The 27,794-nt window shown below is 36.2% G+C and overlaps 1 protein-coding gene across 1 annotated transcript in view; it reads right to left on the bottom strand.

Moving 5' to 3' along the window:
• Positions 1 to 27,794, bottom strand: part of SPATS2 (spermatogenesis associated serine rich 2) — a 133,755-nt gene that overhangs the window by 57,867 nt on the left and 48,094 nt on the right. The window contains 1 exon segment of the mRNA XM_014740927.3: positions 8,469 to 8,734. Coding sequence (XP_014596413.2) covers positions 8,469 to 8,493 — 25 coding nt within the window. The 5' untranslated portion in view covers positions 8,494 to 8,734.

Below are 27,794 nucleotides of genomic sequence, written 5' to 3'. Positions count from 1 at the left end.
GTTCTACTCAAAGGTTCTTTTATCTATCTCATGATTTTTGACATTTGGATGTCTAACAAACAGCACACATAACCAACAGTCAAGTCTACAGGAGATTTTTAGCAGAAACATTTTTTACCTAATTAACTAGTGAGCCATATGAACCAGTAGGCTACTAAAGGTCTAAAGACCTGTACAGTGTTGCCATATTTAACTCAGTGCTATTCAAACTATCTATGACAAAGAACTAGTTGTTGTTGTTTTGTTTTAATTTCTAATCCTCTGAGGACCAATGCTTTTATAAAATACTGTAAAACTGGGCTTGAGGGCTAGGGTGGTGTGAAAAGGTTGGCAAGTCCTCTCCTTAAAACACAAGCATTAAACTAAACAAAACTGTCAAAAACAACCATTTCAGAGCTCTAGAAATCAATCAAAGGCCCACAACAAATTAGCCTTCTTGCCTGGGGCTGCTCCCATTTGCCTATCTGCAGCTCCCTGGAGAACAATAGCTTTACCAGGGCAGGACTAGACAGGAAATGAGTAGCTTTATTGCAGAAGGAGGCTAACTGGAGAGGAGGGCAAAACTCCATAGCCTGTCAGCTAAAGTGGAGAACTCAGGAGGAAATGAAGGGAAAAACTTGCTGCTTTGGTAGCCTGAGGTTGGAGTCTTGGTTGGGTGAGTGGTAAACAAATAGGAAATTTAACAGGGAAGTCCTGGAAATGGAAGAGCTATAAAAGTGCTAGATAAGCACCCTACACATCCCTAGCTAAATGAGAAACTATGCCCAGGGGAGAGCCAAAAGGCGGAAGAAAGTAAAAGTCAAAGCAAACTCGAAAACTGTCTGAACACTGAATGTGCCCCTCAACCCACATAGATGAATCAGCAGAGGATAAATGCCTATGGTTTTGAGATGCTGGAGCACAAGCTCAGTCTAAATCATTGGCTGATCACTAAACATTGCAGACACAGGGACAATCCCTAAAAAGCAAAGCAGAAAAATGAAAATCAGGATTTAAAAAATGTGCAGATAGGGGCTGACCCCGTGGCCGAGTGGTTAAGTTCGCGCGCTCCGCTGCAGGCGGCCCAGTGTTTCGTTGGTTCGAATCCTGGGTGCGGACATGGCACTGCTCGTCAGACCACGCTGAGGCAGCGTCCCACATGCCACAACTAGAAGAACCCACAATGAAGAATACACAACTATGTACCGGGGGGCTTTGGGGAGAAAAAGGAAAAAATAAAATCTTTAAAAAAAAAAAAAAATGTGCAGATACATTAGTGACTGTACACATAATAGAGGTAGATTCCTCAGTTTATGTCCAGGCTAATTATTTTTAAAATATGCTCAGAAAATTAAAAGAATCCAGAGTTAATATATTATCTAAACTATCCACTTAAAAAAAATAGGCTAAAAAAAGGGAGGAGGGAGTGACTCATACGTAGGAAAAAAACAAATACCAGTCAATAGAAACTAACTCAGAAAGGGCCCAGGTAGCGGACTTAACAAAGACTTCAAAACAGCTAATAAAAATATATTCAAAGAATTAAAGGAAAATATGGTCACACTGAGTCAACAAATAAAGAACCTCAAGAGAAACAGAAACTATAAAAAAGAACTAAAAACAAATTCTAATTGAAAATACAATACCCAAATGAAAAGTTCACTAGATAGACTTCACAGTAGATCTGAGATGGCAGAAGAAAGAATCAGTGAACTTGAAAAGAGATCAACAGAAATTAAATAATCTGAAGAGAAGAGGAAAAAAAGCTGAAGATTAATGAACAGAGCCTCAGTCACCCATGGGACCACATCAAGCTTACCAATATACATATCACAGGATTCCCAGGAAGAGAGAAGAGACAGTAAGGAGCAGGAAAAAAATTTTTCATGAAATAATGACCAACATTTGATGAAATTCCCAAGAAATCCATACCAAGTTACATCATAGCTAAACTGCTAAAGACAAGGAGGAAATCTTGACAGCAAGAAAATAAAAATGACTCATCAGAAACAGGGGAACAACAATACGACCTATTCAGCGGAATGGCATATTCTAAGTGCCAAAAGAAAAATACTCTCAAAGAAGAATTCTCTATCCAGCAAAACTATCCTTCAAACATGAAGATGAAATAAAGACATCCCAGATTAAAAAAACCCAAAAACTTGAATCTATTCTTGTCAGACCTGCCCAACAGGAAAAACTGAAGCAAATCTTTCAGGTTGAAAGGAAATAAAACCAGACAGTAACTCAAATCCAGAGGAAGGAATGAAGAACATGCAAAATGGTAACTATTTGAGTAAATATAAACAACTATGTATAAATTTTTATTTTCTTCTCCAAATTTCTTCAAAGAGCATAAGATTGTTTAAAGCAATAATTATAGCACTGTATTGTTGGGGTTATATCATACATAGATGTAATATATGTGAAAATAATAGTACGAAAGAGGGGGAGGGGAAATGAAGCTATACTGGAACAAAGTTAATATATTTTACCAAAGTTAAGTATTAGCCTTAAGTAGCATGTGCTAACTTAAAGATGCATATTGCAATCCTACAGAAACCACTAATAAAACAACTATGTAAAAAAACACCTTGAGGGGCCAGCCTAGTGGTGTAGTGGTTAAGTTCGCATGCTGCACTTCAGCAGCCGGGGGTTTGCAGGTTCAGACGCTGGGTGTGGACCTACACACCGCTCATCAAGCCATGCTGTGGTGGCATTCCACATACAAAATAGAGGAAGACTGGCACAGATGTTAGCTCAGGGACAATCTTTCTCACTAAAAAAACCCCAATAAATAAATGAATAAATAAAAATTCAAAAACAGCTTGAAAGAAATCAGAGGAATTAAAACAATACACTAAAATTATATATATTTAACACAAAAGACGGCAATAAAGAAATGAAAGAGAAAAAAACCGAGACATATAGAAAACAGCAAATGGTAGACATAAACCCAATTACATTACATATGAATGGATTAAACGATCAAAAGGTAGAGTTGTGGGCCGACCTGGTGGCACAATGGTTAAGTGTGCACATTCTGCTTCAGTGGCCCAGGGTTCGCCGGTTCAGATCACAGGTGTGGACAAGGCACCAGTTGGCAAGCCTCGCTGTGGTAGGTGTCCCACATATAAAGTAACGGAAGATGGGCATAGATGTTAGCTCAGGGCCAGTCTTCCTCAGCAAAAAGAGGAGGATTGGTAGCAGATGTTAGCTCAGGGCTAATCTTCCTCAAAAAAAAAAAAAAAGGTAGAGTTGTTAAGGTGGATCAAAAAGTAAGATCCAACTATATGGTGTCTGCAAGAGACACCCCTTAGATCCAAAACACAAATAATTGAAAGTAAAAGGATGAAAGATATTCCCTGCAAACAGTAACTATAAGAGAGTTGGAATTATAGTATTATAGAACTATCAGAAAAACTAAAACTTTAAAGACAAGGAGTATTACTAGAGACAAAGGAGAACATTTCCTAATGATAAGAAAATCAATATATCAGCAAGATATAACATTTATAAATGTATATCTACTTAATAAGAGGTCCCAAATATGTGAATTAAAAACTGACAGAATAGAAACGAAAAATACACAATTTGACAAATATAGCTGAAGATTTTAATACTTTCCTGTTAGTAAATGACAGAACAACTAAACAGAAAGTTCGTAAGGATATAGATGACTTTCTGAACATCATTATGATCACCCAATTTAATCTAACTGACATATATAGAACACTCCACCTAACAACAGATCACTATGCATTCTTTTTACGCATACATGGTACATTCTCCAGGACAAATCATATACTAGACAAACACATCACAAGAACAAAAAACTACAGACCAATATCCCTCATGAATACAGGTTTAAAACTCTGTAACAAAATATTAGCAAACAGAAACCAGTAACATAAAAAAGTGATTATACATCATGACCAAGTGGGATTTATACCAGGAATGCAGAATTGGCTTAACATCTGAAAATTAATTAATATAATACTCTATATTAATAAAGGACAAAACCACGCAATCATATGAATAGAACAGGTTTTCCTAACTTCAGCAGCATTGACATTTTGGGCCAAGCAATTCCTTGTTGTGAAGGGCTGTCCTGTGCACTGTAGGATGTTTACAGTACCCTGGACTCACTAGATGCCAGTAGCACCCTGCCTGTAAGTTGTGACCACCAAAAATGTCTCCAGACATTGCCAAATATCCCTTAGGGGCCAAAGTCATTCCCGTTTGAGAACCACTGAAGTAGATGCAGAAAAAACAGTTGACAAAATCCCAGTACCCATTCACATAAAAACTCAGCAAAATAGGAATAGAAAGAAACTTCCTTAAACTAATAAAGGGCATCTAGGACACACCCACAGCTAACATCATATTTAATGGTGAAACACTAACTGCTTCTCCTCAAAACTGAGAACAAGGCAAAAGATATCTGCTCTCACACTTCTTTGCAACAATGTAATGGAGGTTCAAGCCAAGGCAAAGGCAAGAAAAAAGAAATTACAGTCACTCAGAACAGAAGTGGACATGATCTTGTATACTGAAAAAATAAGTTATCTACCTAAACTAAAAATCACATAAGATAGTCAACATTAGTCATTAAGAAAGTGCAAACTGGGGCTGGCCCAGTGGCATAGTGTTAAGTTCACATGTTCTACCTCAGCAGCCTGGGGTTTGCCAGTTTGGAACCTACATACCTCTCTCATCAAGCCACAGTGTGGAGGTGTCCCACATACAAAATAGAGGAAGATTGGCACAGACATTAGCTCATGGCCAATCTTCCTCACCAAAAAAAAAAGGGCAAATCAAAACCACAATGAGATACCATTACATACCTAATAAAATAGCTATAATAAAAAAGATTGACCATACCAAGTGTTGGCAAAGATATGGTGCATCCAAAACCCACATATATCGCTGGTGGGATTGTAAAATGGTACAGCTACTTTGGAAAACAGTTTGGCAGTTTCTTGGAAAGTTCAACAATTCTACTCCTAGGTATTTTCCCAAGAGAAATGTAAACATATGCCCACACAAAGACTTGTAAACAAATGTTCATAATTTATAATTATTCATAATAGCCCAAACTGGAAATAATCCAAATGAATAATCAGCTTCTGAGTGGATAAATAAAATGTGATATAACCTATGATACTGTAATATACTAAGAAACGTATATTTGGTCTTAATCCCCAGCTTCCAGCTAGAGCTCCCCAAATCTTTGTAATTTCCTAAGTGATAAAGGTGCTAGGAGCATCTTTCATTGTAATATTTAGTCTTTGACTCCAGTTCCTGACATACAGCTCCTAAAATCCCTCGAATTTCCTGGGTGATAGGAGTGTCTTTTGTCTAATGCAGCAATTGGTGGGTTCCTGGATAGTTTCAGGAGAAGAGCTGGTCACTAGAAAGTTAAGCCATGATTAGAAGCTTGGAACTTTAAGTCCCACTCCCATCCTCCAAGGAGTGGAGAGGAGCCAGAGATAGAGTTAATACTCAATCATGCCTATGTGATAAAGCCTCCATAAAAATCCCTAAAGTATGAGATTCAGAGAGCTTCTGGGTTGGTGAACACATCCATGTGCTGGGAGAGTAGCACATCCCAACTTCACGGGGACAGAAGCTCCTGTGCTTGGGACCCTTCCAGACTTCACCCTATATACCTCTCCATCTGGCTGTTCATCTGTATCCTTTATCATATCCTTTATTATATAAAAAATCAGTAAATGTAAGGGTTTCCCTGAGTTTTGTGAGTGTTAGAGCAAATTAGTGAACCTGAAGAGTGAGTCATGGAAATTGCCCATTTGCAGCCATGTCAGACAGATGTGTGGGTAACCTGGGGACCCGCTACTTGCTACTGGTGTCTGAAGTGGGGGCAGTCTTGTAGGACTGAGGCCTTAACCTATGAGATCTGACGCTAACTCCAGGCAGATAGTGTCAGAATTGAGTTAAATTGTAGGACACTCAACTGGTATCAGAGAACTGGCTAGTGTGGGAAAAACAGCCACACATCTGGTCACAGAAATGTTATGAGTAGTAGAGTTTAAAAGAAATGGAGTTTTTCTTTTTCATAACCTTAAAACTAATCAGCAGTAAAAAGGAGCAAAGTACTGATACATTCAATAACATTGGTGAACCTCAAAAACAATGCACTAAGTAAAAAAAGGCAGACACAAAAAATATATTGTATTAGTCTGTTTATATGAAACTTCTAGAAAAGCCAAACCAAAGAGACAGAAAGTAGATCAGTGTTTGCCTGGGGCTGAGGTTGAGAGCAGGAAATGACTGTAAACAGGTAAGGGAAAACTTTCTTGGGTAAGGAAAGCATTTTAAAACAGCATTGTGGTGTTGGTTGCAAAACTGCATAAATTTACTGAAAATAATCAAATTGTACATTTATAATGGGCAAATTTGATGATATTTAAATTATACCTCAGTAAAACTGTTTTGAAAAGGGTTTGGATGTTGCAGCACTGTGAAGTTGCTATAAGAGTTTCTAAACACTCTCCTTTCTAAATACTTCTCCCGTTCACAGACAGACACCTGTCCACGGATCACACTCTAAGCAGCACGGATCTAACTGACTTCTGCCAGGTGTTGGCTAAAATGCTTCGAACAATCAATAGTTGCAATGAAACTGACCTTAATTTAATTTAAGCCATTCAAGTTTAACTCCACTAAATATTTCATTAAATAAGAAGTTTACAAGTATTACTGACAAAAGGAAAATATGGAATCATGGTCTATTGTGGAATAAAAACTAAACTCATTACAAAATGACACCTTATAAATGAGTTGTCACTAGAGAACAAAAGCTACCATGGTACCTCTCTTTTTAATGTATTATAAATAAGTGATTAAGTCAGTATAATTATTTGGACTAATAAAACCCCAAACAACAAAATTTTAAATATATAAATGAACACATGAGATAAAATTTTATAAGTATTTTGTACTTTTTTGGGTCTAAATATCAGGCATGATTATATGTATAGATTTGTTTCAGAGAAAATCCTAACAACATATAAGCTTTCTTTTGCTTAAAACTAAATGTAAATTGAAGTGTATTCAATCAAAATTTGTTAGCACTTAATGCCTACGATGTGGTCTAAAATATAAATTCATTTTATAGTAATTAGATACCAATTACAAAAAGTAATTATACTTTTTTACAGCTCTGGCAAAACAGACATGAAATAAACCAAGATTGTAGTTTTAAAAAGGTCAAAGCAATCTGCTGAAGCTAACTTTTTAAGGAAAAATTAAATGCTAAACTTTTTTAGATGAAATTATTTTATTTTAAAGCCTGGAATTCTATTTTTATTAGTTTTCTCATTTACAAGAGGAAAACAGATACTCAATGTTTCAAGTGTAACTGGGAAAAAAAGCAAACTGAATTATGAGGACTAAGAAGAAACAAACTAGGGTTATAAAAACTCTGCAGTTGATAAATCTCATTCCACAACAGTTCCGCTTCTACTAATCTAATCATTCCTTAGACCTCAGATTTTCTTTATAGAGATTTACTAAACAATGAAACTACAGCTTTTAAAACCACAAGCAGCCCTGGTATATTATTTTCTTATAATGAAGTTTTTGAAGTGCCAAGTCAAAATTAAGCTTAAAAGCATTTCCTTCCTATTTAATACATGAGACCTGGATCTATAGGTTTGTGTTGAAGTAAAGAACATTAACTTTAAACTGAAAATCAAAGTGAATGAGGGGGAAAATCCAGGATAGCTATGGTCATTCTTTTTACAAATATATTCCAGCTACGGATGTATAATAGTTCTAGTACTATTGTTAAATTTATCCCTTTACAATTTTGCAACTATTCTAGGAAAGTTGAAAAAGTGTTTTCATAGAGTCTTTGTCGTCCTTTCCCTCCTCATAAGTATTCTTGCTATTTTTTGACTCTTTGCACCCTATATTTTACTTGAGACAAGAAGCAAGAGTAATAATCCCGGAAGGAAAGCTAAAGAAAGAATCAAAAACTGGAAGCGCTTACTCTTGCTTCATTTCCTGTCTCCAATGAAACATCAAGTACAGGATAGCGAATATCCTGCAGTAAGTTATCTCCCACCACCCCCCATAACATATGTTCACTGTCCAAAAAGTGCATTTTCAAGATGCATTTGGCTTTCCTGTAGGTATATCCCACTTTAATAGGTTTATAAGAGTAGAAAAGCAATTATTATATGAATCAATTCCCAAACTAGTAACACACAAAGCTATAATGTAATACCCACAAACAGTTAAAGAGACAAAAGATCAAGCTGTGAATGTTCTGTACTCTTCTAAAATTAACTGCAGTCATGACAGACAGATAAGTTATAACTATCAGTACTAACGCAGCAGGTGAGGGAAAGTATAAACATCCAAAACACACTCAGAGAACATTTTGTAAATATGTAGATATAAATGGTAATTACTACTCCACAACTATGCTGTCAACAATTTACACCCACATGTAATCTTACCCTTCTGGTTCTGTTTCCTAGACATTGCAGTTTCTTTGATCTCAAAAAATGCAGAAGAAAAGTATCCTTTCCCCTTGTCTGGGTCTAAGTGCAGTTATCTGATTTAAAAGTAGGCAACAGAAGATTGTGGTTGGAGGTGGTAAATACAAAATCCTGGTTATTTGAAACTCTGCTCACTAGCTGTTGATCTCCTTTCCTTCTCTTGTATCAATTTCTTGTCAGGAAGTATCATTGCAGATATTCCCGTCTCTTTTTCCAGGGAGATTCTGGAAGGAAAAACACACACACATTACCATTACAGTCATGGCTATCTGAATAAAATTTCTGAGAGATATCCACAGGTTTTATTTTGTATTTTTTCCAGACGAAATTTGCTATTAAAAGTAATCTAGAAAGAATGTAGCTATAAAAAGCAATATTTTGCACCTTAAGAAACTTTAATCATAAAATCAAACTATCTTTTAAGTTCAGAAAGTATGTTTTCTTAGTCTTATCTTTTGTACTTATCCTAAATATCTTATCCCCATCTCTGCTTCACAAACTAAAATATTACCTCTTATCACTCCCTAAGATCTTTCTTACCACCCGCTCTTCCTGCCCAAATCAAGGGTCTTTTTCTCTTCCTCCAGAATTTCTTACATCTAACCTCTCCTCAGGTTTCCTAGATCAAATACAGCTGCAAGAAACTTGGGTGGTGGGGGAGGTGAGTTGGGAGAGCACAAAGGAATTTACACAAGGAAAACTGAAACATCAAAATTGAATTAGTCAGTACTGCAGGAAGCTTCTATAAGTTGTAAAGATACAAATGCTATTTTTTCCACATTACTAAACTATTTTAAAAATACATGCCCAACATTTCTGGGTAAAGAAAGCATGATGAGGATCATAGAACTCCTATGCCTGGATACCTGATAGAAAAACATTTTAAAAAACGCAACCCAAGAAGGAAACGAGAGTAACCTTATATGAAATACTTTCCAATGTGGAAAGAGGAAAATGAAGAAATGAGTAGATAGCCCTGGGAAAGTTAAAAAAAAAAAAATCCATCAACAGTAAGAGCCTCCAAGTATAAAGAGAACAGATTGGTGGTTGCCTGAGGCATTGGGTGGGTGAAACAGGTGAAAAGGGTCAAAAGGGTCAAATTTCCAGTTATAAAATGAATTTGGTCATGGGGATGTAATGTACAGCATGGTGACTATAGTTAATAATACTGTATTGCATATTTGAAAGTAGCTAGGAGAGTGGATCTTGAAAGTTCTCATCACAAGAAAAAAACTGTATGGTGACAGATGTTAACTGGACATTTGTGGCTGATCATTTTGTAATATATACAAATACTGGATCATTATGTAGTATGCTTGAAAATAATATAGTCTTATGTCAATTATACCTCAAAAAAAGGAGTAAGAGGCTCTACAAAACAATATGGGCCCTCAGGAAATGCCGGCTGAACCTCTGGAGCTTATCATCTTCCATTCTTCCAATTAGGAGAATCAGGCAAAGGCTATGGAACTTACCACTGGATAGAGTGGGCCTGATAAAAAACATTTTATGACAGTTTAGAAGAAAGAACAGAATTCAGATCTACCAAAAAGGATTAAACTGTTCACTGGCAACTCTTCCCTACCATCGTGTCCTCAGCTTAAAGAAAAGAGACTGAAACCAACAATCAACAACAAACCATAGTTGATGGCAGAATTGGGTGGGGAAAGGTCCAAATAAGGTGGGAAATATATCAAAGATGTTTCATCTGTACTCTGTAACTACAAACAAAAGGTGTAAACAGAGCTGTCCACATAACACATAAAGAAGATAAATAAAAATGACATAGCAACTATCAAATCTCCTCTAACAAAAGAGACAGACAATGAGAAAAAAGAAATTACCACACAGCAAAGAACCCAATTTGGAAAACATAACCCTCAAAACCAAAGGCAGATTCCCCCTTGAATACTTATTTGAATGCTTCAAATAAGAATCTAGATGCAATAAAATAAGAGCTAGAAAATGATAAAAATAAAATGAAAAGACAGCAAAAATTTAAAAACAGAATAGATACAATGAAAAAAACTGAGGAGATACTAGCAGCCACACACCAGAGAGAGAGATTCCAGATTTCGTCTAGGCAAGTTACTTAAAAACCAACAAAGTAACAAAGCAACAATAACCCTCAGAAGGGGAAAACAATGAGACTCCAAAGTTGCTACTATATATTATGTAAAATGTCTACTTTGAACAAAAATTTCAGACATGAAAAGATGTAGCCAAGTGTGACCCAAACTCAGGAGGAAAAAAAACCTCACAGAATTGAAAACATGCCTGAGTAAGTCCAAATGCCAGATTTACCAAACTACTTCAAATTGCTTTAAAGGACTAAAGAAAAACATGAGACAACATAGATAATCTCAAACAAATAGAAAATCTCAACAAAAAGAAATCATAAAAAAAGGGATAAATAGAAATCCTAGAATTGAATACTGAAGTAGAAGAAAAAATACCACAAAACTTGAAAAAGAGTAATAGAAATTATCTAATCTAAAGAGAGAGAAAAGAATTAAAAAAACAACACAGGACCAGGCCCAGTGGCAGCATTGTGAGTGATTAAGTTTGTGTGCTCTGCTTTGGTGGCCTGGGGTTCACAGGTTCTGATCCCAGGCACAGACCTAGCACTGCTTGTCAAGCCACTCTGTGGCAGTATCCCCCCAAAAATACAGGAAGATTGGCACACCTGTTAGCACAGCGGCAATCTTCCTCAAGCAAAAAAAAAAAAAAAAACAGGAAGAGTGGCAACAGATGTTAACTCAGGGTCAGTCGTTCTCTCTCACACACACACACACACAAATCAAAACCAAAAACAACATAGAGCCTCACAGACCTAAGGAACAATGTCAAGTGTACCAACATACATGAATTAAGAGTTCCAGAAGAAGTGGAGAGACAGAGAAGACAGAAATAATGACCAAAAATAATGCAAACTGATATTTTTTAAAAAGTTACCTACAGACTCAAGAAGCTTAATGAATCACAACTACAATAAACACAAAGCGATCAATATCTACACATATAGCAAAACTGATGGAAGCCCAAAACAGAAAATCTTGAAAGCAGCAAACCCCACCCCCCATAACTCATCATTTACAAGGAAGCAACAAATAACTACTGGCTAACTTCTCATCAGTAACAAGAAAGGCCAGAAGACAGTGATAGGATATATTCAAAATGTTTAAAGAAAAATCGTCAAGCAAGAATTTTATATCCAGCAAAACTATCTTTCAAAAATGAAGGTGAAATAAAGACATTCCCAGTGACTTAGAGAATCCATTGCTAGCAAACCTGACATACAAGAAATACTAAAGCAAGTCTTTAGGGCTGAAAGGAAATGATAACCAGATGGTTAACTTGAATCTACATAAAGAAATGAAAAGCACTGGACAAAGTAAATATATGGGTAAATTTAAAAGATTGTATAAATGTAAATTTTTTACTTTCTCCTCTTAAATTATTTAAAAGACAAGATTGTATTAAGCAGTAATAATAATAGTGTGTTATTGGCTTTATAACAAATATAGATGTAACATATACGACAACAATTGTACAAAGCAGGGGGAAAGAAAAGTTATCTTACAGAATTAAACTAGTATGAATCTAAAGCAAACTGTGATAAGTTAAGATGCATTTTATAATGTCCAGAGCAAGCACTATGAAAATAACTCACCACCTGGAAGCCTCTGCATTTTAAATTATCTGGTAATTAAATTATTACCAGATCAATTACTTCCACTTTGCCACTTGGCAGGTAGGTCACTGTTTCTTTTCACAGCATTAATGAACCCATTCACTTTTTTTTTTTTTAAAGATTTTTTATTTTTTTCCTTTTCTCCCCAAAGCCCCCCAGTACATAGTTGCATATTCTTCATTGTGGGTCCTTCTAGTTGTGGCATGTGGGATGCTGCCTCAGCGAGGTTTGATGAGCAGTGTCGTGTCCGGGCCCAGTATTCGAACCAACGAAACACTGGGCCGCCTGCAGCAGAGTGTGCCAACTTAGCCACTCGGCCACGCAGCCAGCCCCCCATTAAATTTTTATCCATCTAATTAAGACTGTGAGTTACAGATCACATTCTTAAACTGGCTTAGTGTACAGGCAACTCAGGCTCTATTAAATAAACTATGCGACATTAGGTATTTCTCAGTGAAAAACAATGTTGAATTTCTCCTGAGTTTTCCTCCTGTTGTTGCAAGAGTGGTAACTTTGTTCTTTTTATTTTTTGGAAAAGAAATAACAGACTCATAGAGAGTATACTGTATCCAAGGTGGTGTTTCATTCTTAACATACTTAAAGTCTGGAGACTTAAAATTACACTAAATAAGAATGGATTAAAGACTCCACTCAAAAATAGAAACTGGGGGCTGGCTCCGTGGCCAAGTGGTTAAGTTCACACGCTCTGCTGCGGCAGCCCAGGGTTCGGATCCTGGGCGCAGACATGGCACTGCTCATCAGGCAACGTTGAGGCGGCATCCCACAACCCACAACTAGAAGGACCTGCAACTAAGATATACAACTGTGTACAGGGGGGGTTTGGGGAGATAAAGCAGAAATAAATAAACAAATAAATAAATAAAATTTAAAAAATGGAAATTGTTTTATTGAATGGAAAAGAAGGCTGCAACTATACGCTATCTACAAAAGAGATACTATAGATTCACACACACAGAGACTGAAAGTAAAAGGATGGAAAAAGATGTATCAAGCAAAGAGTAACAGTAAGAGAGCTTAATGTAAGATAAAATAGACTTTAAGACAAAAAAATATTACTAGAGACAAAGGCATATATCATTATGATAGAACAGTCATGATATCAGGAACATATAACAATTACAAATGTATATTCACTGAATAATAGAGACCTAAAATATATGAAGTAAAAATGGACAGAACTGAAAGAATAGTCAATTCAACAATAATTGAAGACTTCAATACCTAACTCTCAATAATTGATTAAAACCCAGACAGAAAATCAAGAATACTCTATACAACAAGAAAAGAATACACATTCTTTTCAAATACACATGGAACATTCTCCAGAAGTGATAATATACTAGGTCAAAGGTCAGCAAGCTATAGCCCAAGGGTTAAATCTGGTCCCACTGTCGGTTTTTAAAAATAGTTTTATTCTAACACAGCCAGCTTATTAGTTTCTGTACTGTGTATGGCTCCTTTTGCACTACAACAGCCTAGATGAGTAGTTGCAACAGAGACCATACAGCTCACAAAGCCTAAAATATTTACTATGTGGTCCTTTACAGAAAAAGTTTGTCAAATCCTGTGACAGGCCACAAGAAATCTTTAATACATTTAAAAGGACTGAAATCATATAAAACAGGTTCTCTAACAACAGAATTAGATTAAAAATCTACAGTGGAGGTGCCGGCCCCATGGCCAAGTGGTTAAGTTTGTGTGCTCTGCTTCGGCGACCCAGGGTTTTGCCAGTTCGAATCCTGGGGCACGGACATGGCACCATTCATCAAGCCATGCTGAGGCAGCATCCCACATGCCACAACTAGAAGGACCCACAACTAAAAATACACAACTATGTACCGGGGGGCTTTGGGAGAAAAAAGAAAAATAAAATCTTTAAAAAAATCTACAGCGGAAAGAAGTCTAGGAAATCTCCAAATGTGTCCAAATTAAACTACATACTTCTAAGTAATCCATAGACCAAAAGAAAAAACTGTGTAAATGAAATTAGAAAATACTTTGAACTGAAAGAAAAAGAAACCGTACGATATTAGCAGAAGGAAATAATAAAAATTAGAGAATAAATCAAATTGAACCAAAAAAGACAGTAGAAAGGATCAATGAAACTAAGAGCTGATTCTTTGAGAAGATAAACAAAATTAACAGACTCTTAGCCAGACTCACTAAGAAAAAAAGAGAGAAGGCTCAACAGATAAAATTAAAAATGAAAGAGGAAAAATTACAACAGATACCACAGAAATACAAAGAATTATAAGAGAATACTATGAAAGACTACATGCCAACAAAGTGGACAACCTAGAAGAAATGGACAAGTTCTTAGACTCATACAACCTCCCAAAACTAAATTAAGAAATCGAGAATCTGAATAGACCAATCACAAGCAACAAGATTGAAACAGTAATCAAAAACCTCCCAAAAAACAAAAGTCCAGGTCCAGATGGCTTCTCTAGAGAATTCTACCAAACATTCAAAGAAGATTTAACACCCATTCTTCTCAAACTATTCCAAAAAATTGAAGAAGGTGGAATACCTCCTAACACATTCTACGAGGCTGATACCCTGATACCAAAGCCAGATGAGGACAACAGAAAGAAGGAGAATTATAGGCCAATATTGCTGATGAATATAGATGCAAAAATCCTCAACAAAATACTGGCAAACCCAATACAGCAACCCATTAAAAAGATCATACACCATGATCAAGTGGGATTTATACCAGGGACACAGAGATGCTTCAACATCCACAAATCAATCAATGTGATACATCACATTAACAAAACGAAGAATAAAAACCACATGATCTTCTCAATAGATGCAGAGAAAACATTTGACAAGATCCAACATCCATTTATGATAAAAACTCTAAATAAAATGGGTATAGAAGGAAAGTACCTCAACATAATAAAGGCCATCTATGACAAACCCACAGCCAACATCATACTCAATGGGGAAAAACCGAAAGCCATCCCTGTGAGAATAGGAACAAGACAAGGGTGCCCATTCTTGCCACTCTTATTCAACTTTGTATGGAGGTATTGGCCAGAGCAATTAGGCAAGAAAAAGAAACAAAAGGAGTCCAAATAGGCAATAAGAAGTGAAACTCTCACTGTTTGCAGATGACATGATTTTACATATAGAAAACTCTAAAGAATCCATCAAAAAACTATTAGAAATAATCAACGACTACCGCAAAGTTGCAGGGTACAAAATCAACTTACAAAAATCAGTTAGATTTCTATACTCCAATAACACACTAACAGAAAGAGAACTCAAGAATACAATCCCTAGGGCTTGCCCCGTGGCCGAGTGGTTAAGTTCACACACTCTGCTGCAGACGGCCCAGTGTTTCGTTGGTTGGAATCCTGGGCGTGGACATGGCACTGCTCATCAAACCACGCTGAGGCAGCGTCCCACACGCCACAACTAGAAGGACCCCCAATGAAGAATATACAACTATGTACTTGGGGGGCTTTGGGGAGAAAAAGGAAAAAAATAAAATCTTTAAAAAAAAAAAAAGAATACAATCCCATTTACAATCGCAGCAAAAAGATTAAAATATCTAGGAATAAATTTAACCAAGGAGGTGAAAGAACTATACAATAAAAACTGTAAGACATTTCTGAAAGAAATCAATGATGACAAAGAAATGAAAAGATATTCCATGCACATGGATTAGAAGAATAAATATAGTTAAAATAGCCATACTACCTAAAGCAATCTACAGATTCAATGCAATCTCAATCAGAATCCCAATGACATTCTTCAGGGAAACAAAACAAAGAATTCTAAAATTCATATGGGGCAACAAAAGATCCCAAACAGCTAAAGTAATTCTGAGAAAAAAGAACAAAGCTGGAGGCATCACAATCCCTGACTTCAAAATATACTACAAAGCTATAGTAATCAAAACAGCATGGTATTGGTATAAAATCAGACACAAAATGGAACAGAATTGAAAGCCCAGAAATAAAACCACACATCTATGGACAGCTAGTTAATCCTCAACAAAGGAGCTAAGAATATATAATGGAGAAAGGAAAGTCTCTTAAATAAATGGTGCTGGGAAAACTGGACAGCCACATGCAAGAGAATGAAAGTAGACCATTATCTGTTGCCATGAACAAAAATTAACTCAAAATGGATCAAAGACTTGAAAGTAAGACCTGAAACCATAAAACTCCTAGAAGAAAATATACGCAGTACCCTCTTTGACATTGGTCTTAGTAGGATCTTTTCGAATACCATGTCTACTAGGACAAGGGAAACAAAAGAAAAAATAAACAAGCGGGACTTCATCAGAAGACTAAAGAGCTTCTATAAGGCAAAGGAAACCAGGAACAAAACAAAAAGACAATCCACCAACTGGGAGGAAATATTTGCAAATCATATATCCAACAAGGTGTTAATGTCCAAAATATATAAAGAACTCACACAACTGAACAACAACAAAACAAAAAACTTGATCAAAATATGGGCAGAGGATATGAACAGACATTTTTCCAAAGAAGATTACAGGTGGTCAACAGGCACATGAAAAGATGTTCAACATCACTAATCATCAGGGAAATGCAAATCAAAACTACACTAAGATATCACCTTACACCCATTAGAATGGCTATAATCACCAAGACAAAAAAACAACAAACGTAGGAGAGGATGTGGAGAAAAGGGAACCCTTATACACTGATGGTGGAATTGCAAACTGGCGCAGCCACTACAGGAAACAGAATGGAGATTTCTCAAAAAATTAAAAATAGAAATACCATATACCCCAGCTATCCCACCAGTGGGTATTTATCCAAAGAACTTGAAATCAACAATTCAGAGACTTATGCACCTCTATGTTCATTGCAGCATTATTCGTTATAGCCAAGAAGTGGAAGCAACCCAAGTGCCCACCAACTGAGGATTAGATAAAGAAGATGTGGTATATAGCTACAATGGAATACCATATAGCCATAAAAAAAGATAAAATCATCCCATTCGCAACAACATGGATGGACCTTGAGGGTATTACATTAAGCAAAATAAGCCAGACGACGACAGACTAACACTGGATGATTTCACTCATATGTGGAAGATAAATTAACACGTGGACAAAGAAAACAGTTTAGTGGTCACCAGAGGGCAAAGAGATTGGGGCTGGGCACAAAGGGTGAAGGAGCACACTTACATGGTGACAAATAATAATGTACAACTGAAATTTCACAATGTTATAACCTATGATAGCCTTAAAAAAATATATTCCCATAAAAAAAAAGACAAGGCCAGACAGCTTCTACCAAATATTTTCAGAAGAAATACTATTAATTCTTCACAAAACTTTTTATAAAATAGAAGAACACTCCCTAGTTAATTCTATGAGGACTATTAATAGGCAGAATTCTAAATCTATCTCCTCAAGATTTCTGTTCCCTAGTTAATACACCAAACATAATCTAGGAAATGCTGTAAAGGGACTGTGCAGTTCTAATTAAGGTTATAGACTTTAAAATAACGAAATGAGCCTAGATTATCAGGATGGGTCCAATCTAAAAGCATGAGCCCTTAAAAGGTGAGAAATTTCTCTGGTTGGAGTTCAGAAGGCTACATATTGGAAAGGTGACAGAAGGAAAAGTCAGGGGGATCTGAAGTGTGAGAAGAACCTGACCAGTCATTACTGGCTATGAGGCAGGAAATGCAGGTGACCTCTAGAGCTCAGAATGACCATGGCGTGGCAAGAGCCAGCAAGGAAACAAGAACCTTAGTCCTATAATCACATGGAACTGAATTCTGCCAACAGCCTGAACGAGCCTGAAAAAAAAAGTCATTTCCTCAGAGAAGCCTTCTCTGATCATCCTAACTAAAACAGCAGCCCCTGACACTCCCAATTCCCTTACCCTGTTTTATTTTTTTCTACAATACTTATTACTGCCTAGCATATAAACTATGTATTTGTTTACTGTCCTCTTTTCCCAAGAGAAAGTAAACTTCTTGCGGACAGCAACTTTGATTACCTTATCATTCTTGTGTCTCTGGGCCTAGAACTATACCTGCCACATAGTAGATATGCAATAAATCTGTTGGCTGACTGACAGACTGAAGAGTACCCCTGACTATGGCGGTTACATGGGCAAGTTCACTTTGTAATTAACGGTTCATGAAGCTATACACTTACAGTGTGTGCATTTTCTTGTATTTATTAAAAAGTTTATAAAGAGATTCAACATTATTACTCATCAGAGAAATGCAATGTAAACATTACACACACACTGAAATGGCTAAAATTAAAGGAGGATATGGACCAACTAGAATTGTCATATAATGCTGGTGGGAATGTAAAATGGGACAACCACTTTGGAAAACTGTCTGGAAGTTACTAACAAATTTAAATATATGTCTACCCTATGACCTAGCAATTTCATACCTGGGCATATAATATATGCAAAAGAAAGAAGTACGTATGTCTACAAACAAGAACATTAACAGCAGCTTTATTCATAACAGCTCCAATCTGGAAACAAGAGAATGGAAAAATTGTGGTATATTAATAAAACAGAATACTACTCTGCAATAAAAAAAAGAATAAACCATTGCTTCATACAACAACATAGATATACCTTGTAGGCACTACATTAATCCAAGAAGCCATACCCAAAGAGTACATGCTGTATGGTTCTATTTGTATGAAGCACAAGAGCAGGCAAAAATAATATACAATGATAGAAGTGAGAATAATGGTTACTTCTGGAAGGAGGGTGTCCCTCTTAGAATGAACATGAGGAAAATTTCTGAGGAGGAAAATGTTCTATATCTTGACCTGGCTGGTACTTACATGGGTGCATACATATGTAAAAATTCATTGAGCTATACTCAAGATTTGTGTATTTTACTACAAAAGTAAAACTTCAAAACCTTTTAAAATTTTTCTATAAAAAACTAGGGGAAAAAACCCAAATAATACTCTTGACCAAGCTAGTCACACATAAGAAACCATTCAGTCAAGTATTTTTCCAAAATGAGAACGAAAGGTAGGTAATACTACATTGCATTAATTAAATTGAAGTTTGAAATGTGGGAAAACTAGTAATCAATAATGGATGGACAGAGGACACCCAGTGGCTGATTGGTTAAAAGTTCATGAGCTCCGCTTCAGGGCCCCAGGGTTTTGCCGGTTTAGATCCTGGGCGCAGACAAGGCACCGCTCATCAGGCCATGCTAAGGCAGCGTCTCCCATAGCACAACCAGAAAGACCTACACCTGGAATATACAACTATGTACTGGAGGACTTTGGGGAGAAGACGAAGAAGAAAAAAAGATTGGCAACAGATGGTAGCTTAGGTGCCAATCTTTAAAAAAAAAAAAAAACCAGGGGGCTGGGCCCATGGCCAAGTGGTTAAGTTTGCGCGCTCCACTTTGGCGACCCAGGGTTTTGCCCGTTTGGATCCTGGGTGCGGACATGGCACCGCTCGTCAGGCCACGTTGAGGCTGCCTACCACATGCCACAACTAGAAGGACCCACAACTAAAATATACAACTATATACTGGAGGGATTCGGGTAGAAAAAAGCAGGAAAAAAAAAAAAAGATTGGCAACAGTTGTTAGCTCAGGTGCCAATCTTTAAAAACAAATAAATAAAAAATAAACAAATAATGGATGGATGGATTGAAAAGAAAATAAAAATGATTCAATCTGGATGTTTATATTAATTTGTTGCTGCTTAATAAATAGTAAAGCAAATTCAAAATGGTCAGTCTTGGATTAGTTACCTTTGTGAACTAGAGCTTAAAGCTAAGAAAACCAGTGAACCAGATTCCATCATCAGTTGGCTTTGCTCTAAAGAAGTCTGTGGTCACAGACCACACCCCTAGTACCAGCTATGCAAACATATGTCACTGGTTCCTAGGCACCCTGAGCTAGAGGGTACAGCTCAGTGACTCTCAAGGTGGGGAAATGGGAAGAGCACGGACATACACAGTTTTAAAACCTATTACTTTGACTCATCATTGTTATATTTATTTTTCATTTCAAATCACAAGAAAAGAGGACATAAAGTTTTTATATTTATCAGAACAGGATAAAAAGGGATGAGAAATAGAGAGAGAAAGTGGAATAGAGGTTACCAGAAACTAGGGAGAAGACGGGAAGGGAGAGCTATTGTTTAATAGGTACAAAGTCTTTGTTGGGAATGATGAAAAAGTTTGAGTATAGATAGTGGTGATGGTACACAACAATGTAAATGTATTTAATGCCACTGATTTTTACACTTACAAATGGTTAAAATGATAAATATTATGTTATGTATATGTATTTTTAATTTCAGGAATAGACCTCAAATAGCCAAAACAATCTTGAAAAAGAAGAACAAAGTTGGAGGGCTCACATTTTCTGATTTCAAAACATACTACCAAAGCTACAATAATCAAAAGTGTGGTATTGGCATAAAGACAGACATTTAGACCAATGGAACAGAATAGGGAGCCAAGAAATAAACTCTCTCATATATGGCCAAATGATTTTTGACAAAGGTACCAAGATCATTCAATGGGGAAAGGACAGTTTTCAACAAATGGTGCTGGGAAAACTGGATACGCACATGAAAGAGAATGAAGTTGGACCATATTCAAAAATTAATTCAAAATGGATTAAAGACTCAAACATAAGACCCAAAACTCCTAGAAGAAAACAGAGGAAAAGTTTCATGACATTGAATTTGGCAATGATTTCTTGGATATGACACCAAAAGCACAGTCAAAAAAAAACTAAATGGGACTACATCAAACTTAAAAACTTCTGTACATCAGAGTGAAAAGGCAACCTATGGAATGGGAGAAAATATTTGCAAACCATACATCTGATAAGGGGTTAATATCCAGAATATATAAAGAACTCTTACAACTGAACAGCAAAAAAAATAAGTAACTCAATTTAAAAGCGGGCAAAGGATTTGCATAGATATTTCTCCAAAGATACACAAATGGCCAACAAGCATGTGAAAAGATACTTACTACTCATCGTTAGAGAAATACAAATCAAAACCACAATGAAAATCATCTCACACCCATCAGGATGGCTGCTATGAAACAAAAACAAAAACAAACCAGAACAAAGTGTTGGTGAAACTGGAGAAATTGGAACCCTTGTGCACTGTTAGTGAGAATATAAAATGATGCAGCCACTAGGGAAAACAGTATGGAGGTTCCTCAAAAATTAAAAATAGAACTACCATATGATCCAACAATCCCACCTATGAGTATATATCTAAAAGAACTGAAAGAAAGATATGAAAGAGAAATTTGCCCACCCATGTTCACTCACTGCAGCACTACTGATAATAGCCAAGAGGCAGAAGCAATCCAAATGTCCTTCAAGAGATCGATAAACAAAGTGTAGCAAATGAATACAATGGAATATCATTCAGCCTCTAAAGAGAAGGCAATCCTGTCACATGCCACAACATGGATGAACCTTGAGGGCATTTTGCTAAGTGAAATATCAGTTGCAAAAAAACAAATATTGTATGATTCCACTTATATGAGGTATCTAAAGTAGTCAAATTCATAGAGACAGAAAATAGAATGGTGGTTGCCAGGGGAGAGAGAAAGAGGAAAATGGGACATTGTTGATTAATAGGTGTAGAGTTTCAGTTTTGCAAAATGAAAAATTTCTGGAAATCCATTGCACAACTATGTGAATATACTTAAAACTACTGACCTGTATGTTTAAAAATAGTTAAGATGGCAAATTTTATGTTATGTGCTTTTTACCACAATTAAAAGTAAAATTATTTCTTAAAACTTTCAGGAACATAGTGTTTCGAAAAAAAGAAAAAGAAATGAGAAATGTTAAACGTGCATGGACTAGCATAAATCTATCACCACTAGTAGAAAACCAAACCAAAGCACATGCTCTGCTGAGGTTGAGTATATTGTTAACATAGATGCAGCGTAGCAGAGTGGATACGTGAGGGCTCTAAAGCCAGACTGCCTGGGTTTCCATTCCAGCTCCACTGGTTCCTAGCCGAACAACTTCAAGCAAGCTACTTACCTTCTCTCTATCTCAGTTTCTTCACCTGTAAAATGCAAATAATGCTAGAATCTTCCTCACACGGTTGTCACATGGTTTAAATGAGTTCATACAGATGTAGCACCTAGAACAATGCCTGACCATTTACTGACAACCACTCAATAAACAGTCGCTGATATTAACTGCAATGAGAGATGTGTCCCCTAGAACTAAAAGGTTGCAAGAATCAGATTATGTTACATAAAAAACAAAAACTTTACCAATACTATGAGTTACAAACAATAGGTCATAATTACAGGTACTGTTAGAGCTTTAGAATGGCAACTCCATTTAATTTAGATGATGTGCAATTAAGGAATTGCACTCTAAAGAGACAGACGGTATAATTTTCAAGTCTTGGGGTACATAGCTTTTCACATTAGCATGCATTCTAAGGACCTGTCACACTAACAAATAAAGGATTAATTGGGCTATACACAAAGGTACTTATAGTTATTTTAAGTTTAAAATACAGATTGTTACAAAATCTACCTATCAATAGAACCAGGAGGAAAGGAGGGACAGGTCAGGAGAGAAGAAAACTAAATCCTCAGCTTCCATTATAGGATTGCCCCTGAAAAGATTAAAAAGTCAGTATAGCTATGTTATTAAGAAATATGGGGGTTGATACCACAAGAAATGCTTATGATCACCCATGAAAAGCTAGAATAGGGAATGGGGAAGGAAGAAACAGAGGACTGTTTTTTTTAATTTCTAAGCCTTGTGATAGTTACTATTTGACTTTTTATATCATATATGTGTACATTTAGATTAAAAAATACTTTAACCTATTTTATGCAAATTAAAAAGACACCATTTTTTACCCTCAGACTAGCAAATATCCAAAATGATTATACACACTGGCAGTAAGGCTGTGGAAAAACAGGCCCCCTCATATCTAAGTGAGAACGTAAATTTGTACAATGCTTATGGAAAACTAGACAGTAGTTATCAAAATTAAAAATGCTTATACTGTAACTGCAGGCCCTCCGGGACCAGTTCAACTGAGCTGATCTCTTATCACCAGAATGATTAAGAATTGTCTTTCAGAAAAACTGCAAAGTCACATAGTCAGGGCATGCACAAAAGAAGAAATCGTGACCTGAAATGATCTTGGAACCAAAGATCTTTCCCAGGGAACCCAAGGACCAGGACTCAACCAGAATGTGAAAGTCAGACTCTTATCTGAATCGAGAGGTCCCTCATTCAGTAAGATCCAGTGTCAAAATTCCTTCCTCACCTCATCAATAATGTTTAGAACTCTGTCATAAATGTTTAAAACATTACTATAAATGCCTGAAGCCCACCAATCATAACTTGTCCCATCAGTGTTTCCATGTGCCAGTCTCTTCTCCTCTTAAATTTCGCCCCACATCCTGAATGGGGGAGACACCTCTGAGGGCACCCGCCCCCTGTCTCCCTAGAGATGGATCCATCTCACAGAATAAAAGCTGATTTCTCCCCACAAAGGCTGATGCCATAATTAATGGGCTTGTTTATGCGCATCAGGCAGAGAACCCAATTCTATGCATAACAATACTATTTGACCCAGCAGGACAATTTCTAGGACACTAGTTTAATAAACTATGGTTCATCCACACAATGAAATACTATACAAATGTTTTTAAGAAAAGAGGAAGTTCTTCATATACTAATATAGTAAGATGTATTGTTAAATGAATATGATGGGGGAGAAGAATATATTTACAATGGCTTGCATATACCTACATGGTATATCTGGAAGGACAAATAAGAAACTAGCAACAGTGATGATCCATTGAGGAATGGAAACAAAAAAAGGAAACTAGGGTAAGAAACACTTTTCAATCTACCTTTTTATGTTTTGACATTGGAACTGTATAAACATCTGACCTGTTCAAAAAAATTTAATACTTTTTTTAAGAGACCCCTTCCCATTAAACTAAACCAAAGCTGAAAACTCTCAATTGAATCTAAATATATTTATTACAACTTAGAAACCCAATCAACAGGTTCAAGAAATGTGTCCATAAGAACCTACAAATGCTAACTCTCTAGATCTGCAGGATCATAACCAAAAACAAGAAAATGGTAAGTTCCAAATAAAAACTTTTTTTTCCTCATTTTTAAAGAGTTTTGGTTGTGAGAAAGTAACCAAGAGTTCTTATTCCACAATATCATCAGTTTGCCAATAAATATCATTCTCATTAGCCTTATAAGGAATATGAAAAGGGAGAAAGACCTAAATTAATGCACTGATATATTCTAAAAAATAATTAGGAACAAAAGAGATGATTTCCTTAGGTCAAAAAAGTGTATGTTAGACCTTTCCATACGTCTGTTTTCTCAACAAATGTCTTAATCAGTGGCTCTAACTTTCTAATCCATGTGCCACTCTAAAAACTCTTCCATTATTCTAAGAGGTCTGGTCACCATTAATTTTATTTTGGAAAATGAAATTTTCATTTAGAAAAGCCAATAAATTTCTTTTTTTAAATAAAAAATTTGAATTGGAACATAGAATTGGAAATTGGAACAAAAAATTTCGGAAATTTTAAAATATTTTCTAAGTGGAAAATCAGAAACCATGTGATACCACAACTCCTCTTTACTACTATTAATAGATACAGGACCCTCCAAATTGCTTAACTTAGTCATCAGTGGCAGCTGTACGTGTGGGAGTAGAGGGGGCTCAAAAGGAGCAGAGGAGGAATACATATCTGTTCCTCTTTTCCATTTCACTGCTAGCTTGAGTGGTTAGAGTTGTCTGTACCCGCCGCCTCCTCATGCAGGTGGCTGTAACCCAAAACCAATCAAGCCAAATTATCCTCAGCTGTATAAATTTTTCAGTAATGGTTTCAAACAATATGGATCATTTCATCCCCACCCCCCTACACACATACACAAACTTCATTTCTCCCATTGCCCCAAAGCGCAGATGTGCAAGCAGCACAAGGGAATGGTGGCAGCTATTATGCAAAAACAAAACAAGGTATTTAAGAGCAAATTTATTCACTGATTGTAATCCATAAAGGGAGATGCCCTGCACACAGAGAAAGTGATTTATAATACTCCTGTTAGCTTAAAAAAATAATTAACTGATCATTTAATAAGTATTTAACATGAATTGCTATGTGCCAATACTTGTGATAAAAAATTATGAAACAGACTATTATTCAGCCTTAAAAATGAAGGAAATTCCGACACATGCTAAAACATGGATCAACCTTGAGGACATTATGCTAAGTGAAATGAGTCAGTCACAAAAAGAAAGATACAGTGTGATTGTACTTATATGAGGCACTTAGAGTAGTTAAATTCACAGAGACAAAGAAGAATGTAGTTGCCTGGGGCTGTGGGGAGAAGGGAATAAGGAATTAGTGTTCAATAGATACAGAAGTTTCAGTTTGGAAAGATGAAGTTCTGGAGATGGATGACGGTGATAAGTGCACAACAATACGAATGTACTGAATGTCACTGAACTGTACACTTTAAAATGGCCAATTTTATGTTATGTGTATTTTACCATAATTTTTAACAATTTTAAAGCAATAAGAAAAAAATTATGAAAGAAAAAATTGATCTCTTGACCCAGCAAGAAACCTCTAAGAAATACTGACCAAAGAAAGAAAGTAAAGCACAAATACCAATATCAGAAATTTTAAAAAAGACTCAGTATAGATCTTACAGACATTAAAAAGATAAAAATACTGACAACCTTATATCAATACATTTGAAAATTTAAGTAACAAATTTCTTGAAAAACACAAGTTACCAAACAGACACATGCAAAAATAGAAAAGCTAAATAGTCCTATATCTCTAAAAGTAATTAAGCTCATAATTTAAAATTCTCTCATAATGAAAACAATCTCATCTCTGATCTGTTGCTGGTAGGAGTGTAAACTGGTACAGCCTTCTTGGAATACAGGCATTATTTTGTGAGGTAGAAGATTTATCAATCCTCTGACCCAGAAATCACATTCCTAAGTACCCACAGAAATTCTTGCTCATGGTACACCAGAAAACATGTAGAATTCATAAAAGTAAGAAATGGAAACAACTCAAATGTCATCAACAAGAGAGTAAATAAACTGCGATTTATTCACTAAATCAAGTACTATACTGCAGAGAAAATGAGTCAAATACAACTATATACAACAATGAGGATGAATCTTAACAATATAATGGTAAGCATAAAAAAAAAGAAAAAATCAGGGGCTAGCCTGGTTGCCTAGTGGTTAAGTTCAGTGTGCTCCGCTTTGGCAGCGCAGGTTTGGTTCCTGGGCACAGACCTTCACCATTTGTTGGCAGTCATGCTGTGGCAGCAACCCATGTACAAAATTAAGGAAGCCTGGCACAGATGTTAACTCAGGGTCAATCTTCCTCAAGCAAAAAGAGGAAGATTGGTAACAGATGTTAGCTCAGGGCCAACCTTCCTCAGCAAAAGAAAAAGGAAAAAGAAAAAAAAATCAATTCCCAGATTACATACAGCATGATAACCTTTTAAAAAAAATTCAAATACAACTAACACTAGACAATATATTATTTAGACACACATATATATCCAATAAAATTATTTTTTGAAAAGGGAACAGAAGGAGTAAAAAAAAAAATTTTAGACTATTTACCTTGAAAGGCAAGAGGACGTTAGAGAGGAGAACACATAAGATATTGCCAATATTCAATATTAAACTTCTTAGGTTAAATAGTGGGTTCATGAATATTCTATACCATATTTTAAAAAATCAAATACCCAACATAAAAGACAAAAATAAATACATAATAAAGTTGTTTTTTTTTTTAACATTGGCACCTGAGCTAACAACCGTTGCCAATCTTGTTTTTTTCCCCTACTTTTTTCTCCCCAAATCCCCCCAGAATATAACTGTATATTTTAGCTGTGGGTCCGTCTAGTCATGGCATGTGGGACACCACCTCAAAATGGCCTGATGAGCGGTGCCATGTCCGTGCCCAGGATCCAAACCGGCGAAACCCTGGGCTGCCAGAGCAGAGCGCGCGAACTTAACCGCTCAGCCACGGGGCCAGCCCCAATAAAGTTTTTTAAAGGGGCCATTGGGAGATGTGGAGTAACTGATTGGGGAGTAACTGATTCTCACATATTGCTAGTGGGAGTGTAAAAATCTGTTTAGCAAAATCTACTAAGCCTGAACATAAGCATACACTATGACCAGATGTTCCACTCCTGAGTACTATATGCTCAACAGAAATGCATGTGTATGTGCACCGAAGAGAGACACAAGAATGTTTACAGCAGCATTATTTGTAAGAGTGCAAAACTAGAAACAAACTTAAACATCTATCAATGAAAGAATGGATAAATAAATTGTGATATATTCACAGAACAGAATGTCATGCCACAGTGAAAAAGAACAAGCTACTGATATAACATGGATCAATTTCAAAAACAATGCTAAGTGAACAATGTCAGATGCAAAATAGTACATGCTGTATGATTCCATTTACATGAAGGTCATAAATGAGCAAAACTAACTGACAGTGATAGAGGTCAGAATAGTGGTGGGA

Source organism: Equus caballus, chromosome 6 (assembly GCF_041296265.1).
Source record: "Equus caballus isolate H_3958 breed thoroughbred chromosome 6, TB-T2T, whole genome shotgun sequence".
Classification (NCBI taxonomy): domain Eukaryota; kingdom Metazoa; phylum Chordata; class Mammalia; order Perissodactyla; family Equidae; genus Equus; species Equus caballus.
Note: the sequence above shows the minus strand (reverse complement) of the source record. Positions and strands in the feature narration are given on the sequence as shown.